General features: G+C 36.4%; 1 protein-coding gene across 6 annotated transcripts in view; it reads right to left on the bottom strand.

The window, feature by feature from the left end:
- EML5 (EMAP like 5) overlaps positions 1-14,151 on the bottom strand; it is a 113,834-nt gene that overhangs the window by 83,731 nt on the left and 15,952 nt on the right. For all 6 annotated transcript variants that reach the window (XR_005828802.1, XR_005828801.1, XM_040600083.1 and 3 more), the window contains exons 2-5: positions 8,179-8,338; positions 5,143-5,241; positions 4,510-4,578; positions 1,769-1,954 (exon numbers count right to left, since the gene is read on the bottom strand). Coding sequence is in view for 4 of the 6 variants with exons in the window: in XM_040600083.1 (XP_040456017.1) it covers positions 1,769-1,954; positions 4,510-4,578; positions 5,143-5,241; positions 8,179-8,338 (514 nt within the window). In the remaining 2 variants the exon portion in view is untranslated. The remainder of the gene's footprint in view (positions 1-1,768; positions 1,955-4,509; positions 4,579-5,142; positions 5,242-8,178; positions 8,339-14,151) is intronic.

Raw genomic sequence — 14,151 nt, 5'->3', positions numbered from 1 at the left:
TGTAATGAAATCTCAAGTGCAGAACATAGTCTAGGTTATGTTTCCCACACTTATGTTCTTCATAACTTTATTTTTGTTCATAATCAGATACACTGTCATTATACAGCTGTCTGAATAAGCAGTCCAATCATTTTTAAATTATTAGTTAATTCAACAAGCTGCAACCGTCCTGAATGTACATTTCTAAATCATCAGTAAACCAAGAGTCTCCTTACTACAGACTGACTGCAACCTCTCCCACATACATATTATTCATCACTTTGGGTCCCCTCCATTCTACCTGATCAAATCATAAAGAGTGATTTTAATACTTCAGTTATATACATCATCCCATCCAGTCCAATACTGCCAGTTAAAACAAACACATTAATGTAAGAAAGAATAATTGCTATTGATTTTACCTAGAATTTCAAAGTTGCAATATAGGAACTCATATGCTTGTGTTTTCACACTATTTTCAATTGTTAATAAGAGAACTTCAAACATTATCTAGAAAGTACAATGCTCTCTGAAATGAAAATCAACCTTCAACCAGCAAATAATATAGCTTCATAAAGTTACCTTGGCATTTTCATGCTGCTTAGGTTAAAACCACCAGAAATTGATTTGCTTTGTTTTTGAATTGATACTTGGTCAAGTTAGAAATTGAATCTTGCATTTATAACCAGATATGACTTACTGCTATGACAGAAAATGAAGACTCTCATAGTCTGGCATGCACAAATTAGATTGCAAACCACTAAGTGTTTTTTTGCTACCTACTTTAATTGCAAAACCATATGCTTTGAAAGAATATGGAAAATAAAATAAAAAAAATATGCAGCAAACCCATAATTACTTCATAGTTACATTAAACATTTTGATTAAAAGTAAAAGGAAGTCTTACCAAGCACTTTTGAAAAAAAATTATTACACTTTCACTGATATGTCTTCACTTTTCAAAGCTGTATACTGTTCTAAAAAGCTGAATGAATACAGTAAAAGGCAGAAACATAGGTCAAGGAAGAGTGATTGAATCGAGCTAATATTACTTAAAACATATGTGTCTACAAACGAGATAGGCGTTTGGGCTTACATTACAGTTCATAGAATCAACGGACTCTAGAGTTACCAGACAACCAGCCAGCAGGACTCAGTTCACAAAATAACAGAATAGTTGATGTTGGGAGAAAACTGCAGAGCTTCTAGTTCAAACCCCTGCTCAAAGCAGGTTCAGATAACAGCAAGTTGCTCAGGGGTGTGCCCAGCCATGTTGCAAGTGTCACCAAATGGACAGAGAAGTGGATGGAGAGTCCACAGCCTCTCTGCCGACCTGTTTCTTTGTTTCAACACCAATTGCCTAAATATAGGTGTCCAGGCCACCTTAGATGCTTTTGGATTAATGAGGCATCCACAAAAGAAAGTCAGACAAAGCAGATCCCTGTTCTTTGGGGGCAAGCAGCTATATACTCAACTCTGGTATATAAAATGTCATTATATATACCCACGCATGGTAATTGAACAGACTAATACATGTCTACTTAAGAGTAAACTTAAATGCATTCCAGGCTTTATTGATTACTAAGTCCCTCATCAATGATAATGGGAGACATAAATAGACATCTGAATGTATTTCTCAGTCTAGCACTCACTTTCTACCATAACAGCAATCATAGGCAACAGTCACTGAAATTTTTTAGGAACACAGACCACGTGATCTTGCATTGCCCTTTCCAGCTCTCCAGAAATCTATCTAACATTTTATATTAATTTAAAAAGATATACTTACAGCATGTGCTCCCTGTATTGTCCGTACAAGGTTGATTCCTTTCCACACATATATATCTCCATTCAGTGCACCAGAATATGTCACTTCATCCCTGGCACAGGCTAGGCACAATATAGTTTGGAGATCACCAGTTTTGCCAAAAACACCACGTTTTGGTGTCAATGAATTGCCACACAAGCTCCAGAACTGCAACATAAAGTGATTTAAAAAAAATGGATACTTCACTAATATCCTGTAATTTAATGCATACACCTGAAAGAGTAGTACCTTACATCCAAAAGACAACATCATTCATACCATTTTCCCTGCTTCAGCTCTCCAGTTGATTAACAACTTTTTATGCTATTAACTAACTTTATCTTTCTATAAAATCAGCATTAGCAGACTAGCTGGGAAGAAGTTTCGGGTTATCAGTATTAAATCAAAAAATTATTTCAAATTATAACTTGTGAGTCAGTTGTATTTTCAGACATTTTTGAAAAGTGTTTCGTAATAGAATTATCTGATCTGTCTTTGATGTCAGACTTCCACTTTGCAAATGCTGCATTTGTACTTTATGTTACTTTGAGCATTTAAAGATGCAATCTAAGCACGTACATTTCTGATAAGGTTCCATTTGCTCTGTTTGAAAGCAGCTGGTTTTATTATAGACTTACCACTTCTCATCAGAACCACTGATCATGCAAACCAGCCATCTAAGGCGGACATTTTTGAGAACTTTCTAATAAACCATTAGCATGTGATTAAAGCAATCACATAAGAGTGAATTTCCTCCTAGATGATGCAACATGTTCTAATGACTCTGAAACTGAAGACTTGCAAAGTCTATTGAGAGAGCACAATACCTGCCAACCAAATATCCAGCTACACTCCAGTTTCTGAGATCTCCACAAACAAGCAACACTGGAAAGTCAAGAAGCTGCTCGAGTAATGCAGTGCAAAATGTGACAATGATTTATTTCATCACTGGTGACAGGTTACTCTTACATTGTCTCAGCATATTCCCTGTGTACATGTTTATTTATAATGTTCACATATTTCACAGCAAGTTTCTCTGTTACCAATAATCTATTCGAAATTCTGAGCAGAGACTTCAATTAATACAAGACAATGTTAGCAGTTACAATGAACAGATTTTTGTACCAGCAATACTGTAATTAAGAAATAACCATATACTGACTAGACAAATCCCTGTATCTTAACTAGTATTTCTTTAACCAGAGTGCACAGTTGCTTGAGAAGTAATTGCACAATCACTGCACAAATCAAACACCTAGCTCTAATATAGAAGTAGGCAACATATCTAAAAAAAGTAATTCCTCAATATCAGCCCAGCTGGAATTATCTACATCACTTAAGTAGTTTAATGCAAATTTTAGTACATGTGAGTTAAAAATACAATAGTATTACAAACATGATAGTTATTGATACCTGAAAGAACAAGAAGGGATAGCTTAAAAAAAAACGCACAACAAAAATCTCTTGCCTGATCCAAACACCTATAAATCTATAGGATTCAGATTTTTACTTAATGTTTTCTCAAAGGAAACACCAATTATTTTTAAAATGCTATTGGTATTTAAAAAGGCTTCATAGAACCTTAAAAGTTGTCCAGATAAACTTTTGCTTATCTAAACAGATATGCTTTAATATCATAAAGCCACCTTAAATATACTAAATCACGGCTGGCAAATATTAACTCACTTGGCATAATGGTCCTTTTAGATCTTGAAGTAGAAAAAAAGATCATTATTAATCAAGCTTATGGAAATCTGTAAATTACATGCTAAACATTATGCTAAATCAAAGATGTATGCAATCTAGCCAACGTGTTGAACGAGTTTTTTTCAATAAACCATTAATACATATTAATCTAAAATGTTGTTGTATAAAAAGCAACACATTTTTTCCTCGCTATAGGAACCTACACATAAGAGCAATACAGAACTTTCAAGCTGCCATCTACTGCTGTTATGTGGTAACACAGAAGACAGTGCATGGGAAAAGGCAGTGACTTTAGGAAACATATTTTATGGCAGTCAAGCATTGATAATCCTGCTGAAAGAGCTAAACCTGAAAAAAAAGCTGTTTCTGCATGGCAGTTGGTACATGGATCAAAGTGTTTCTATGAAACACTACTTGAAAAAGACATTAACTGTCCAAATTATGAATCCTGTAACAGGCACAGAGTGCTCAAAATGACAAAGGTAAGAAGAACAGCAGGGGAAAAAAAAAGAATTAAAAGAAAGATCAAGCATTTTCCTTTCTTTCCACTGTATCCTCATACTCTCAAACTGTAAGAAATGGTTTTTCAACTCATTTCACCTCTGCAGTGTAACATCTATTGTGTAAGAATCAGAAACTTGTGTATCTGGACTCACCTTAACATATACATCCTGTTTTTGTTATTTGGGATTTCAAACAGTGTATTTTAGACAACCTAAATTTTAAATTATATTACGATCATTACATACAATGCTACCAACAACTCTTTCATTCCTTCTGTCAGGGCATGAACTCTTTCGAGTAGAAATGGCCTGTTTTCCACTATATGTATCTTATAAAATGTCTAGAGTAGTCAGGTGTGATCCATGATTCCAGTTCCTAAGAAGCAATGCTATTCTTACAGAAGACTTTTCATATTATAATTATATATTCCTTTTAGAGTCTATTTTACATATTTTATAGAGTATAAACAACTGCAGTTTAAATATTTAATGAATTAACATTTATTTCATTACCTTGATGTGTTTTACACCACAGCTGACGAGCTTGTTTGGCTGGTACAAATCCCAAGAAATATCAAATATCTGCACATAAAAGAACCCAAGGATGTCAGCAGAGATGGCCTTTCTAGTATGGGACAGTTAAAACAGTAAAAACTTGTAGCAAATTAACAGTCTGAACTGCTTTAATTGGAACTATTGGGATGTCTTTTTATAATCCCCTCATTCAATACTGAAATTGCTATAGCTCATAGTCTGTTTGGTATTTTTTCCTACAGTAATTAGAACATATGGTACAAACAACATTAAGGTTCACTTAAAGACTAGATAAATTTAAGTGATTATTTGCATTTTGATTTCCTATATGGGGATTAGAGTCTAGGAAGTGTATTAATTTTGCACTTCCCCTACATGCTTACAGTCTCAGCAGACTATAGACAAATAAACAGTGAGTTACACATTCTGTTTTTGAAAGAGAGGTAAGTATCTTAAATATCTTTACATACTTTAATACATATCCAAGCTTTATGCAAATTCATTTTCTAAAACAAACTGGGTTTTGTTCAGACATAGTTTTAGTATGTATCGACAGACATGGTTTAACAAACCAAAATTGTATTGACACCCAAATTCTTCAGTTATACTTACTCTGTCTGTATGACCCGGAGCCATTGATAACAATTTTCCTTTTCTCCAGTCCCATACACAAACTGTGTTTTTTGAATCCAAACCAACTGAGACCAAACGCTAAAAATGTCAAAATTAAATAAATAAAATTAACTCAATATATTAATGAAAGGTAGTCACCATTTTTACTGATAACAAATTCATAATGTATTTGAGCTAGTAGCTAATTTTGATATAGAAGAAAACTAAAGATACAACATCTTATGCCAAAGCTTCCATAGATGCTTCTCTTCAGTTACATCATGATCATAAAGAAGAAAGATCTTCTCAGATAAGAATATATTTCTGATTTATAAAGTTTAATACATAAAATTATATACAGCACACATGGCAAGCAGCAGCCAGGAGAAATTTGTTCAGTTTATGCATGAATTGTGACATCTTAATCTGTATAAATGAAAATTTTAGGACAAAGGTTTTTTCACTGTTCAGTAGTGAATACCTGCACACATTAAAGACAAACTGAGTTTCAATTTTTATGTAGATTATCAAAGGGAGTTTGCAACAATAAAAGCAAACCCCAAACTTCATTATTTTGTTCCCCAAAGTCAGAAAACTATTCCCAATAACATAATTACTGTCTGAAAAGCTCCAAGATTATGAGAAGAAAAAGAAACAAATTAAATACAAATGCTATCCATATGCTCTATTTATTAATGCCAATTTCAATTTTTCAGACACTGTAAAGTCCAACCTTCCTATTCCATCTTTGAAGGAACCTTGAATTCATCTCAGAAAGAACATCAGTTTCAATTCCAGCTACACCTCCAAGCAGTTCAATTCCAGTCGTACCACAGAACGAGGGGCATAAATGCAGAATAGTTTTACCACTATGTATATCCATCACAAAAAAATTGGGTGATGCCTTTCCAGACAGAAGCTGATACACGGACTTCTCAAAAAGGGAGATTAAATAATGTTCTTAGGAGAACCGAGAACTAGAAAATCTTGTAACCAACCAGGACACCCCCACAGTGGAGTATAGCTCAGAGAAGAGCAAAAAGCCAGCAAGCTCAGGGAAGAATATACCATAAAGAAAGCTGAACTTCTCTCAAAACCAGAGAGACTGTAGGGTAATCTTGGGTTTAGATAACACAGCTGCACCAGAGAATCATCAGGTTCCCAAGACAATTAACAAAAGTGAATCAAGAATAAATAACGTCTTCCTGAGCTAGCCAGACTAGTTGGGGGTGGGAAACAGAGTGTGTGTTTGTGGCACAGCCCAACACAAAATATAAAAACTGAACAACTAATAAAACAAACTTTGAAGAGACCTTGAGCTTGACCTCACTTCAATCCACATATTCCTTCCTAGTGACTGGAGATGCCGCCCAGCATCGTTACAGTGATCACATAGAAGCAAACCAGTAATAGGAACCACATTTTTCTTGTGATTCATCTGTATATTGCAATTGTTTGTGTTGTGATTTCAGTATATTGCTGTATCGCTATTAAATCAAAACCCCATGTAATGCCAAATGTATCAAATAAGTATGTTTAATATCAAACATTGAACCCTCTAAAAGAACCTGGTCAGTGACTCCGACAAATTTGGATGTAAAAGGATAGGCAAGATGCAAACAAAGGTATTTTGCAGATCTTCCAGAACTGGATTTGTGTTCTACTCTATTTCCATATGGAGACAATTCTGGAGATGCAGATCTTGAAAAACCTGTATCCAACATTCCTTTGAAACCACAAAAAATGCAATGAGAAAGGTGATCATACAGAAATGCTGAGAAAAGTGGACAGCTTAAATTCTGACCATTTATGGCTTTAAACATAAGAATCAGTACTGGGTACTCCTAAAACACATCACAGACAGTGTTTTTTAGAACACAGAGTTAGGGGACTTCAATCCTAACTAAGATATATTTTTGACCTTAAATTATTAAGGCTCTTCAAGAGGAAGTGATGCAAGTTTACACAGACAAGAACAACATAGAGAAAAGATACCCCTGTCAAGTAGAAATTAAGTTCTGTAAAGAAGCTGACTCCCTGAACAATGAGAAATCTAAATGATAAAATCTGTTCTAATAAACTCAAAACCTCCTGAGAACAATTACAGCATGTTTTAACAGCCACAAGTTACAGCTAAGTTACAGCTAGGATTTCCTCTATTTGTGTTTAATAAAGCTCCATGTGATACTGTCTTAACTAAGGACAGCAACTGGTCTCTACAATACATCCTTACTTGAGAAAGCAGTAGTAACAGATATTGACCTTTTTAGCAAGCAAAAAGAACTGAGATCATAGCTAAATCTGAACATCACATTGCAAGGCTAAGTGGGAAGGGAAGAAGTGCTGTATAATCCATGCAAGCAGAACTGCAGAAAGGACTTTCATGGCCAATACCTCTTCAGCTGCTACCTAATGTGTATTTTCCATTTCTAACATGTCAATCAAGAAAGCCTCTTTACTCACAGGAGCAAGTGTCTGGTAAAAATCATCTCCCTTATAAGTAGCAGCTCTGAGAACCTATTTACTGCTCTTGAATGTTTTGAAGTCACAAAATTATAATCCAATAGGACCTTTTTCCTGACTCTTAGATCCAGGATACATGAGTCTGAACAAACAATCAAAATGTGGAGAGCCATCAACAAGTGCAAAATGAGTGATAGAGAAGGGGATACTGCCTGAAGACATTCAGAGTCCAAGATGAGTAACACTATGGGACTACCATCACTTTATGCACAAGACATGCCTCTGCACAGGGGAGGTCCACTATCTCTAACCATTTGGTGTAACCCTAAACTGTGGCTCACAGAACACAAGAATCTTCATCGCATCTTCATTCAAACTCTTTTGAAGTTATAGTGTTCTTGCCAAATGTGATTATTTGTCAGTCACTACTAATTTCAACTTTTTTCCTCAACTTCAGAATAAGCAGAAAAAACCTGAGTCAATACACTTCCTTAAAAAAAGAAAAAGCTACATAACAAGATTTCTGATAGATAAACAATTTATGTGCTTGAAAGAAGAATAGTCATTACATACCTGACCATCTAAATCAAAAGCCAAGCAAGCTATACCATGTGTGTGAACATCTTTCAAAACAGATACAGTTTGCACAGTGTATGAGTCCCACACGCAGATGTATGGCTCTTTTCCAACTTGACCTGTTGCCACCAACACACGTTCAGGATGCAAAGCAAGGCTGCCAAAGAAAAAGACATAAAATATTTTTGCATGAAACTTTTACATTTGCCTAGTTGGTTGCATTAATATTTTTCCTTTAAAATTATTTTACAATATTTTCTCAATGATACTAGATACTAACAAGTAATTTTGTATCACAGATTCCACAATAGCTGTAAAATTCCCTTGATACAGTAGTACATGCCACCACCTTTCTTGAATTTGAACCTTCAAGCCTTCTCCAATTAAACTACCTGCAGAATAGCCACTAATCCTCTGTTCCAAAATACAGGGTTTATTATATGCACTAAAAAATACCTGTTTTCCCTTTCTTTCGCTGCTCTTTTAACATTTAAAACCACAAAGGATGGACAACAAAGGTTGGTGTTTAGTTATCTACGCACCTATCGTCAATGGAGAGAGATGCATCTCCGTAAGTACTTCATTCCACATACTATATGATGTCCTTTTTATGAGGGGATTGAATAGCCTTCTGAAGTTATCTCTCTGCTGATTGTACAGCAAGCCAAAGCATGACTATCTTAGACTAGATGTTATGTCAACTTCAGATGACTAAACTGAAGTGAGATTAAGATTAATTTAAATATCCTAACTTTAATAGAGAACAATTGGGAATAGTTGATTTTGAATAATTAATAATTTTTCACATTTTTGACATTGTAGAGAATTTTCTTATAGTTAGCATTTTCATCTTTCAAAGTCCGCAGAGCACCAGCACAACTGTTTTGTTAAATCTGGGATCAAGCTAGAAAGCATGCTAGTCAGCAAGGTACTTTTTGTTTTGTTTATGCAAGCAAGCTGCAAGGGAGGACATGAGAGCTGTAGATTCATATTTCATAATAAGAAAAGGAAGAAAGAATCTATTTTAACAGAAACCCTAACAAGCTACTTCATAACATTCTATACAGACTAGGTATAGCAGTCCAAAATCATGTGAGAAATACCACATAGAGTAATGATCTTGAGAAACTAGAGGACAGAACCACTAACAATATATACTGTATCTATTTATCCTCTCAACATCACCTGGAAAGGAAAAAGGTTAAGCACTTTGCAACAGTAAGATGATCTGACACCTGAACACAGATCTTGATAAATGAAGTTCAAAGGGTGAAGACAAGGGGAGTCTATAAACACAGAAGAAATAGCCAGAATAAAGCTAATCAGGAAATGACCAGAAGAAAGATCTATCTCAAAAGATAGATACATTTTTTTATATATATATTAAAAAAAAAAGCAGCAAGAGAAAGCCACGTTAGAAGTTGCTTAGTATTTCATACTACATTATGCAATACATTTCCCTCCCCTACTTTAATATAGCTTTTTAATATTTCTTGATGTATTCCACATGCACAACTCAGAGGAACCTTTAACTTCAAACTCTCTACAAAAGGTAAAAATCTCTGGACCTCCGTGGTGGGTTGACCTTAGCTGGGTGCCAGGTGCCTACCAAGCTGCTCTATCACTCTCCTCCTCAGCAGAAGAGGGAGGGAGAAAATAAGATGGGAAAAAAAGAAAACTTGTGGGTCAAGATAAAGGCAGTTTAATGAAGCAAGAGGCGTGCACACAGAAGTGAAGGAAAACAAAATATGTTATTCTGTCCTTCCCAACAGCAGGCGATGTTCAGCCACTTCCCAGGAAGCAGGGCTTTGGTACATTTAGCAGTTGCTCCAGGAGACAAGTGTCGTAAATAATTAATGCATCCCCTTCCTCCTACTTACTCTTAGCTTTTATATCTGAGCAGACATCATATGGTATAGAATATCCCACTGGTCACTTTGGATCAGCTGTCCTGGCTATGTCCCCTTCTAAGATCTTGCCCACTCCCAGCCTACTGGTGCAGGGCAGGCAGGTTGGAGAGACAGCTGTAACTTTTCTATGGGAATTCCTCTTCTTCGCTACTCTGCATTATCCTCAGCACTGGGATCAAGCAATCAACATTGCCCCACTTTGCTTCTCTTCAATTCCAGAGTTATTTCTCAGGTTCTTGCCCTCCTTTATTTGACAGGGCAACTTCATCATTAAAGAGCAATGCAGAAGAGCTGGCATGAAAAACTTAATACATTTCACTTCAGTTCTGCCACCTAATGCTGACCAACACCTGCCCATCTCCCAGAGCACACGCAGGCAGATGGCATACACATGGGGAAAAAAGAAAAGCATCTGTAGGGGGAGAAAATGCTGTGTTCAAAATGGCCTAGTTTTTACAATGCCACCACAGAGGGGGAGAGATAAGACCACGTGGGCAATAAAATTGAAGAAAAGAACGTAAGTGAAAAGAATAAGCAGTGGGGGGAGCAGGGAAGACAGAGACTGAAACTCAGAGAAAAAGTAAAAACACAGCAGTCTTATGACTGATTCATGACTCTTCAATCCTGTACTTAACTCTGCTATTGGTGCACTGTGCGGGTTCAGAAGGTGAAAACCACCCCACAACTGTGACTTTGAAAAATGCTCAGGCACCACCCACCCTGGATGCACACACACGCAAAAGCAACCACATGCCACACTTTACAAAACACGCCAGCAACCAAAAATTAGCTTAGCATGGTTTTAAAGACCAAAAGTGACAAATGCAATGCATCAGAGATGGAAAGGACAATGGTAAATGCACTACCAAGGGCCAGGAAAACACTGTCCTAGCCCAGGCGTGCCAATTAAACCCACTTGAAGCATATTAGGCGAATATAAAGAACATTTCCTCTTTTTTCTAATTAATAAATGTCAACTAATAACTATAGTAATATCATAGTATTAGTTCTTTCTATATCATGATATAAAATACTGACTTAAACAACCGAGGTCAAATTCTGCCTTGATATTGGATAATGCAGCACATATTAAGATCCAAAGCCTGTATTTTAGTCACAACAGATAATGCTGTAGAATTACTAACGCCATTCCCCTATCATTTCAGTCTCTACTGTAAATTGCTACTCTAGACAGTCACTGGAAGTAGAAGAAAATGCAAGCTTTTTTTTTTTTTCTTTTTCAAAAACGCCAATATGGAGGGATTTCAGGGAAACTGAAGAGCAGAGGTATTCACAGTGGCTGAGGAAATCCTTACCTGAAAACACCTTCCCTCATCATTTCTTCCAGACCAAGTTGTGAAGGATCGGTTAAAGTATTATTTGCATGTATTTTATCTCACTGGCTATCAGGACAAATGGAAAAGGGAAGCATGGGAAGAGTCAAGGGACTGCAATTTCTATTATCAACACTAAGAAAAGAAACTGACACTCTTATTTACATTATTTTTATCTGAACTGTGACTGATAAGAAGATGCTTTTTCCTTAATATGCAAGCCTTTGCTACGATTACACCCACAGGGCACCATGCAGAATTCCAGATCTGAAATTTTGAGTCCTGATCAAAATTCAAGGATTAGACTCCAGTTTTAAGCAATATGAAGGACTTTTTTAATTCTTTGATTGGACTACGAGTGATTAAGTAACTATTACAGGCATGGAAATTAATACAAAAATACAGTATCTTGGTCTAACCTCTAAAGTAAAAGTATTGATACAACTCACATTCAGGAACTTCCATTATTAAAATAGTCCCAAGCAATGCATTGTAAACAGCTTCTTAGGGCAGAAAGAAAAAATATAACTAGAATGGGTGCCTGGATATGGATAACCATAAACATTTGCCATACAGACACCGTGTTGGCTCATGGGCAACAGGATCAAGCAATGAGAGCAGGGTTGTCTGGATATCCCTAGTAAGATCTCCAAGACACCTCTACTGAGGTGTTAACAGTGTACAACTACCGAGATGGTAGTTGAAGTAGTTGCCTGCTAACCATCCACTCAGTCCCCGAGGACGGGCAGAAAAGCACGAGTGCAGCTTAGCTCTTAAGACAGCTTCCAAATCTGCTGGTGTGGGCTCTGTAGACTTAAGTACACTGTCCACCTCACATTGATTTCCTTGCACTTTTTCTCCTACAGAGAAGGAGGATATTGCTTAGTGGAAGGAGAAGCTCTGCACTCAGGACAGAACTCAGGTTCCTTTTACTGCCCCAGTAATGAAAGCTGGGATGACCTATCCAGGTTAGGCTGCTGACGCTCTGCTTGCATCTAGCCCACACAGCTAGACTGTAAACTTCTGCCTGGTATGTTTCCTCTTCCTTGAGGATGACTAAGCTGATGAACGAGATATTGCTGCTTGTCCAAAAAAGGAAACAAACATTCCTAATGAGGCAAGTTCTTCAGGCTTTCTTGCTTGCCTCTGGCCTTTCTGACCTGGGCTTTAAGAGCAGATGTTAGATATAACGTAGTGTCTCTGAAGAGGCAGATATGAAGGAAAATGTCCAAAAGGCAAATGTGACCTTGAAACAAAGCAGGAACTAGGCTAACAAACTGCTAAGTCAAGTTAATTTTGAAATTGGATATAAAATCTGTTACTTCTCAGAAGAGTTCAGAAGTAGAAAATTTAAAAAATCTGCCTGTCACTATTGTAACAAAACCAAATAGACCTGCAGAAAACAGATTTCTACTGATATCTCTGACTGACAGGTCTTTTCCTAGACACAGTCAAATCAGGCTGAAATAGCGTAGTACAATTTTAACAGCATACTTAAAAGGGGTATGTTTCTCAATTTAGTGCATTCAAGCTCCTCTTTTATACTTTGTACAGAAAAGGTTCTTCCTCTCTTCTATGGCAGCACATAAGCATTCCCACCATTTTGACCAGATCCATGCACTGTACAATACCTATGTTAGACTACTGATATTATATAGTAATGGCAGCCTATGAAAAAAAGTATAAAAACTGTCCATACTGTGTCTGCTTGGGATGAAACCAGAAATGTGGACATGACCATCCAATTTGTGTAAGGTCTGTAGTGGCAGGGGATCCTGAAGGAGAGTAGTCTATAATAAGCTACTTTTTTATTTAAAAAAATGAAGATTTTTTCCATCTTTACTTGGGTTTGTGCTGAGCCATTAACAGGCATTGATTAATACAGACAAGCTGCAGACAAGGATACAGTATTAAAGATGATGTTTCCTTAGCAACAATGAATATCCAAGAATATATTCATGTGACTACTCCTGATCTTCATAAAACTAGGGCACCAGTAAAAATGCACAAGAGTACTGCAGTGAAATAACAGCATCTCAGATACCCATTAAGAGTTAATTTCAAGTGTGTGATTGTTTCCATGAGTAAATAGACAAAAAAAAATATTTTCATTGTATGTTTACAGATATTTTTTACATACAGTTGTGGATATTTTCTTATTTCCTTTCATTTATCCATATTTCCCCAGAAAGTATGACAGGAAAAACTGTGAACCATTTCTGTCACACTATTTAAGTTGTTAAAGCAGAAAGAGCTCTAATCAGCAAATATCTCTCATCAAAGTTTAAACAGATCAAGTCAGAGCACACTTACTTCCCGTAGACAAAACAAAGCAGTACTCATGATGGAGCATCACTACTGGGTCTTCCATACAGTTACTGTCATAGCATCAATAGTGTCAAATACAGCTTTCTATATTCCTTATATATATAGCTTTCCATATTTCCTTAAATTATATAAACATCCAACTTTAAAGTAAGAGTCTGAACTGGAGACAGGGAAGGTGGACTAAAACTGTACATTGATTACTCCCAGCTACAGCTTACGTCATTACTGTTCCATATCCCCCCCCCCCCCCCCCCCCCCCCCCCCAAATCTGAATGGTTTTATATTAACAAGCAACATTTTTAAGCAATCTAGAGGACCTTAAAAATTACTTTGGGCTCCTATCTGTTCTGAAACTCAGCAGAAGGCAGGGGGAAGAGCAGATGAACTTCAAAGAAAAG

Source organism: Falco naumanni, chromosome 7, assembly GCF_017639655.2.
Source record: "Falco naumanni isolate bFalNau1 chromosome 7, bFalNau1.pat, whole genome shotgun sequence".
In the NCBI taxonomy this organism is placed as follows: domain Eukaryota; kingdom Metazoa; phylum Chordata; class Aves; order Falconiformes; family Falconidae; genus Falco; species Falco naumanni.
The sequence above is the reverse complement of the archived record's forward strand: the minus strand, read 5'-3'. Positions and strand labels throughout refer to the sequence as shown.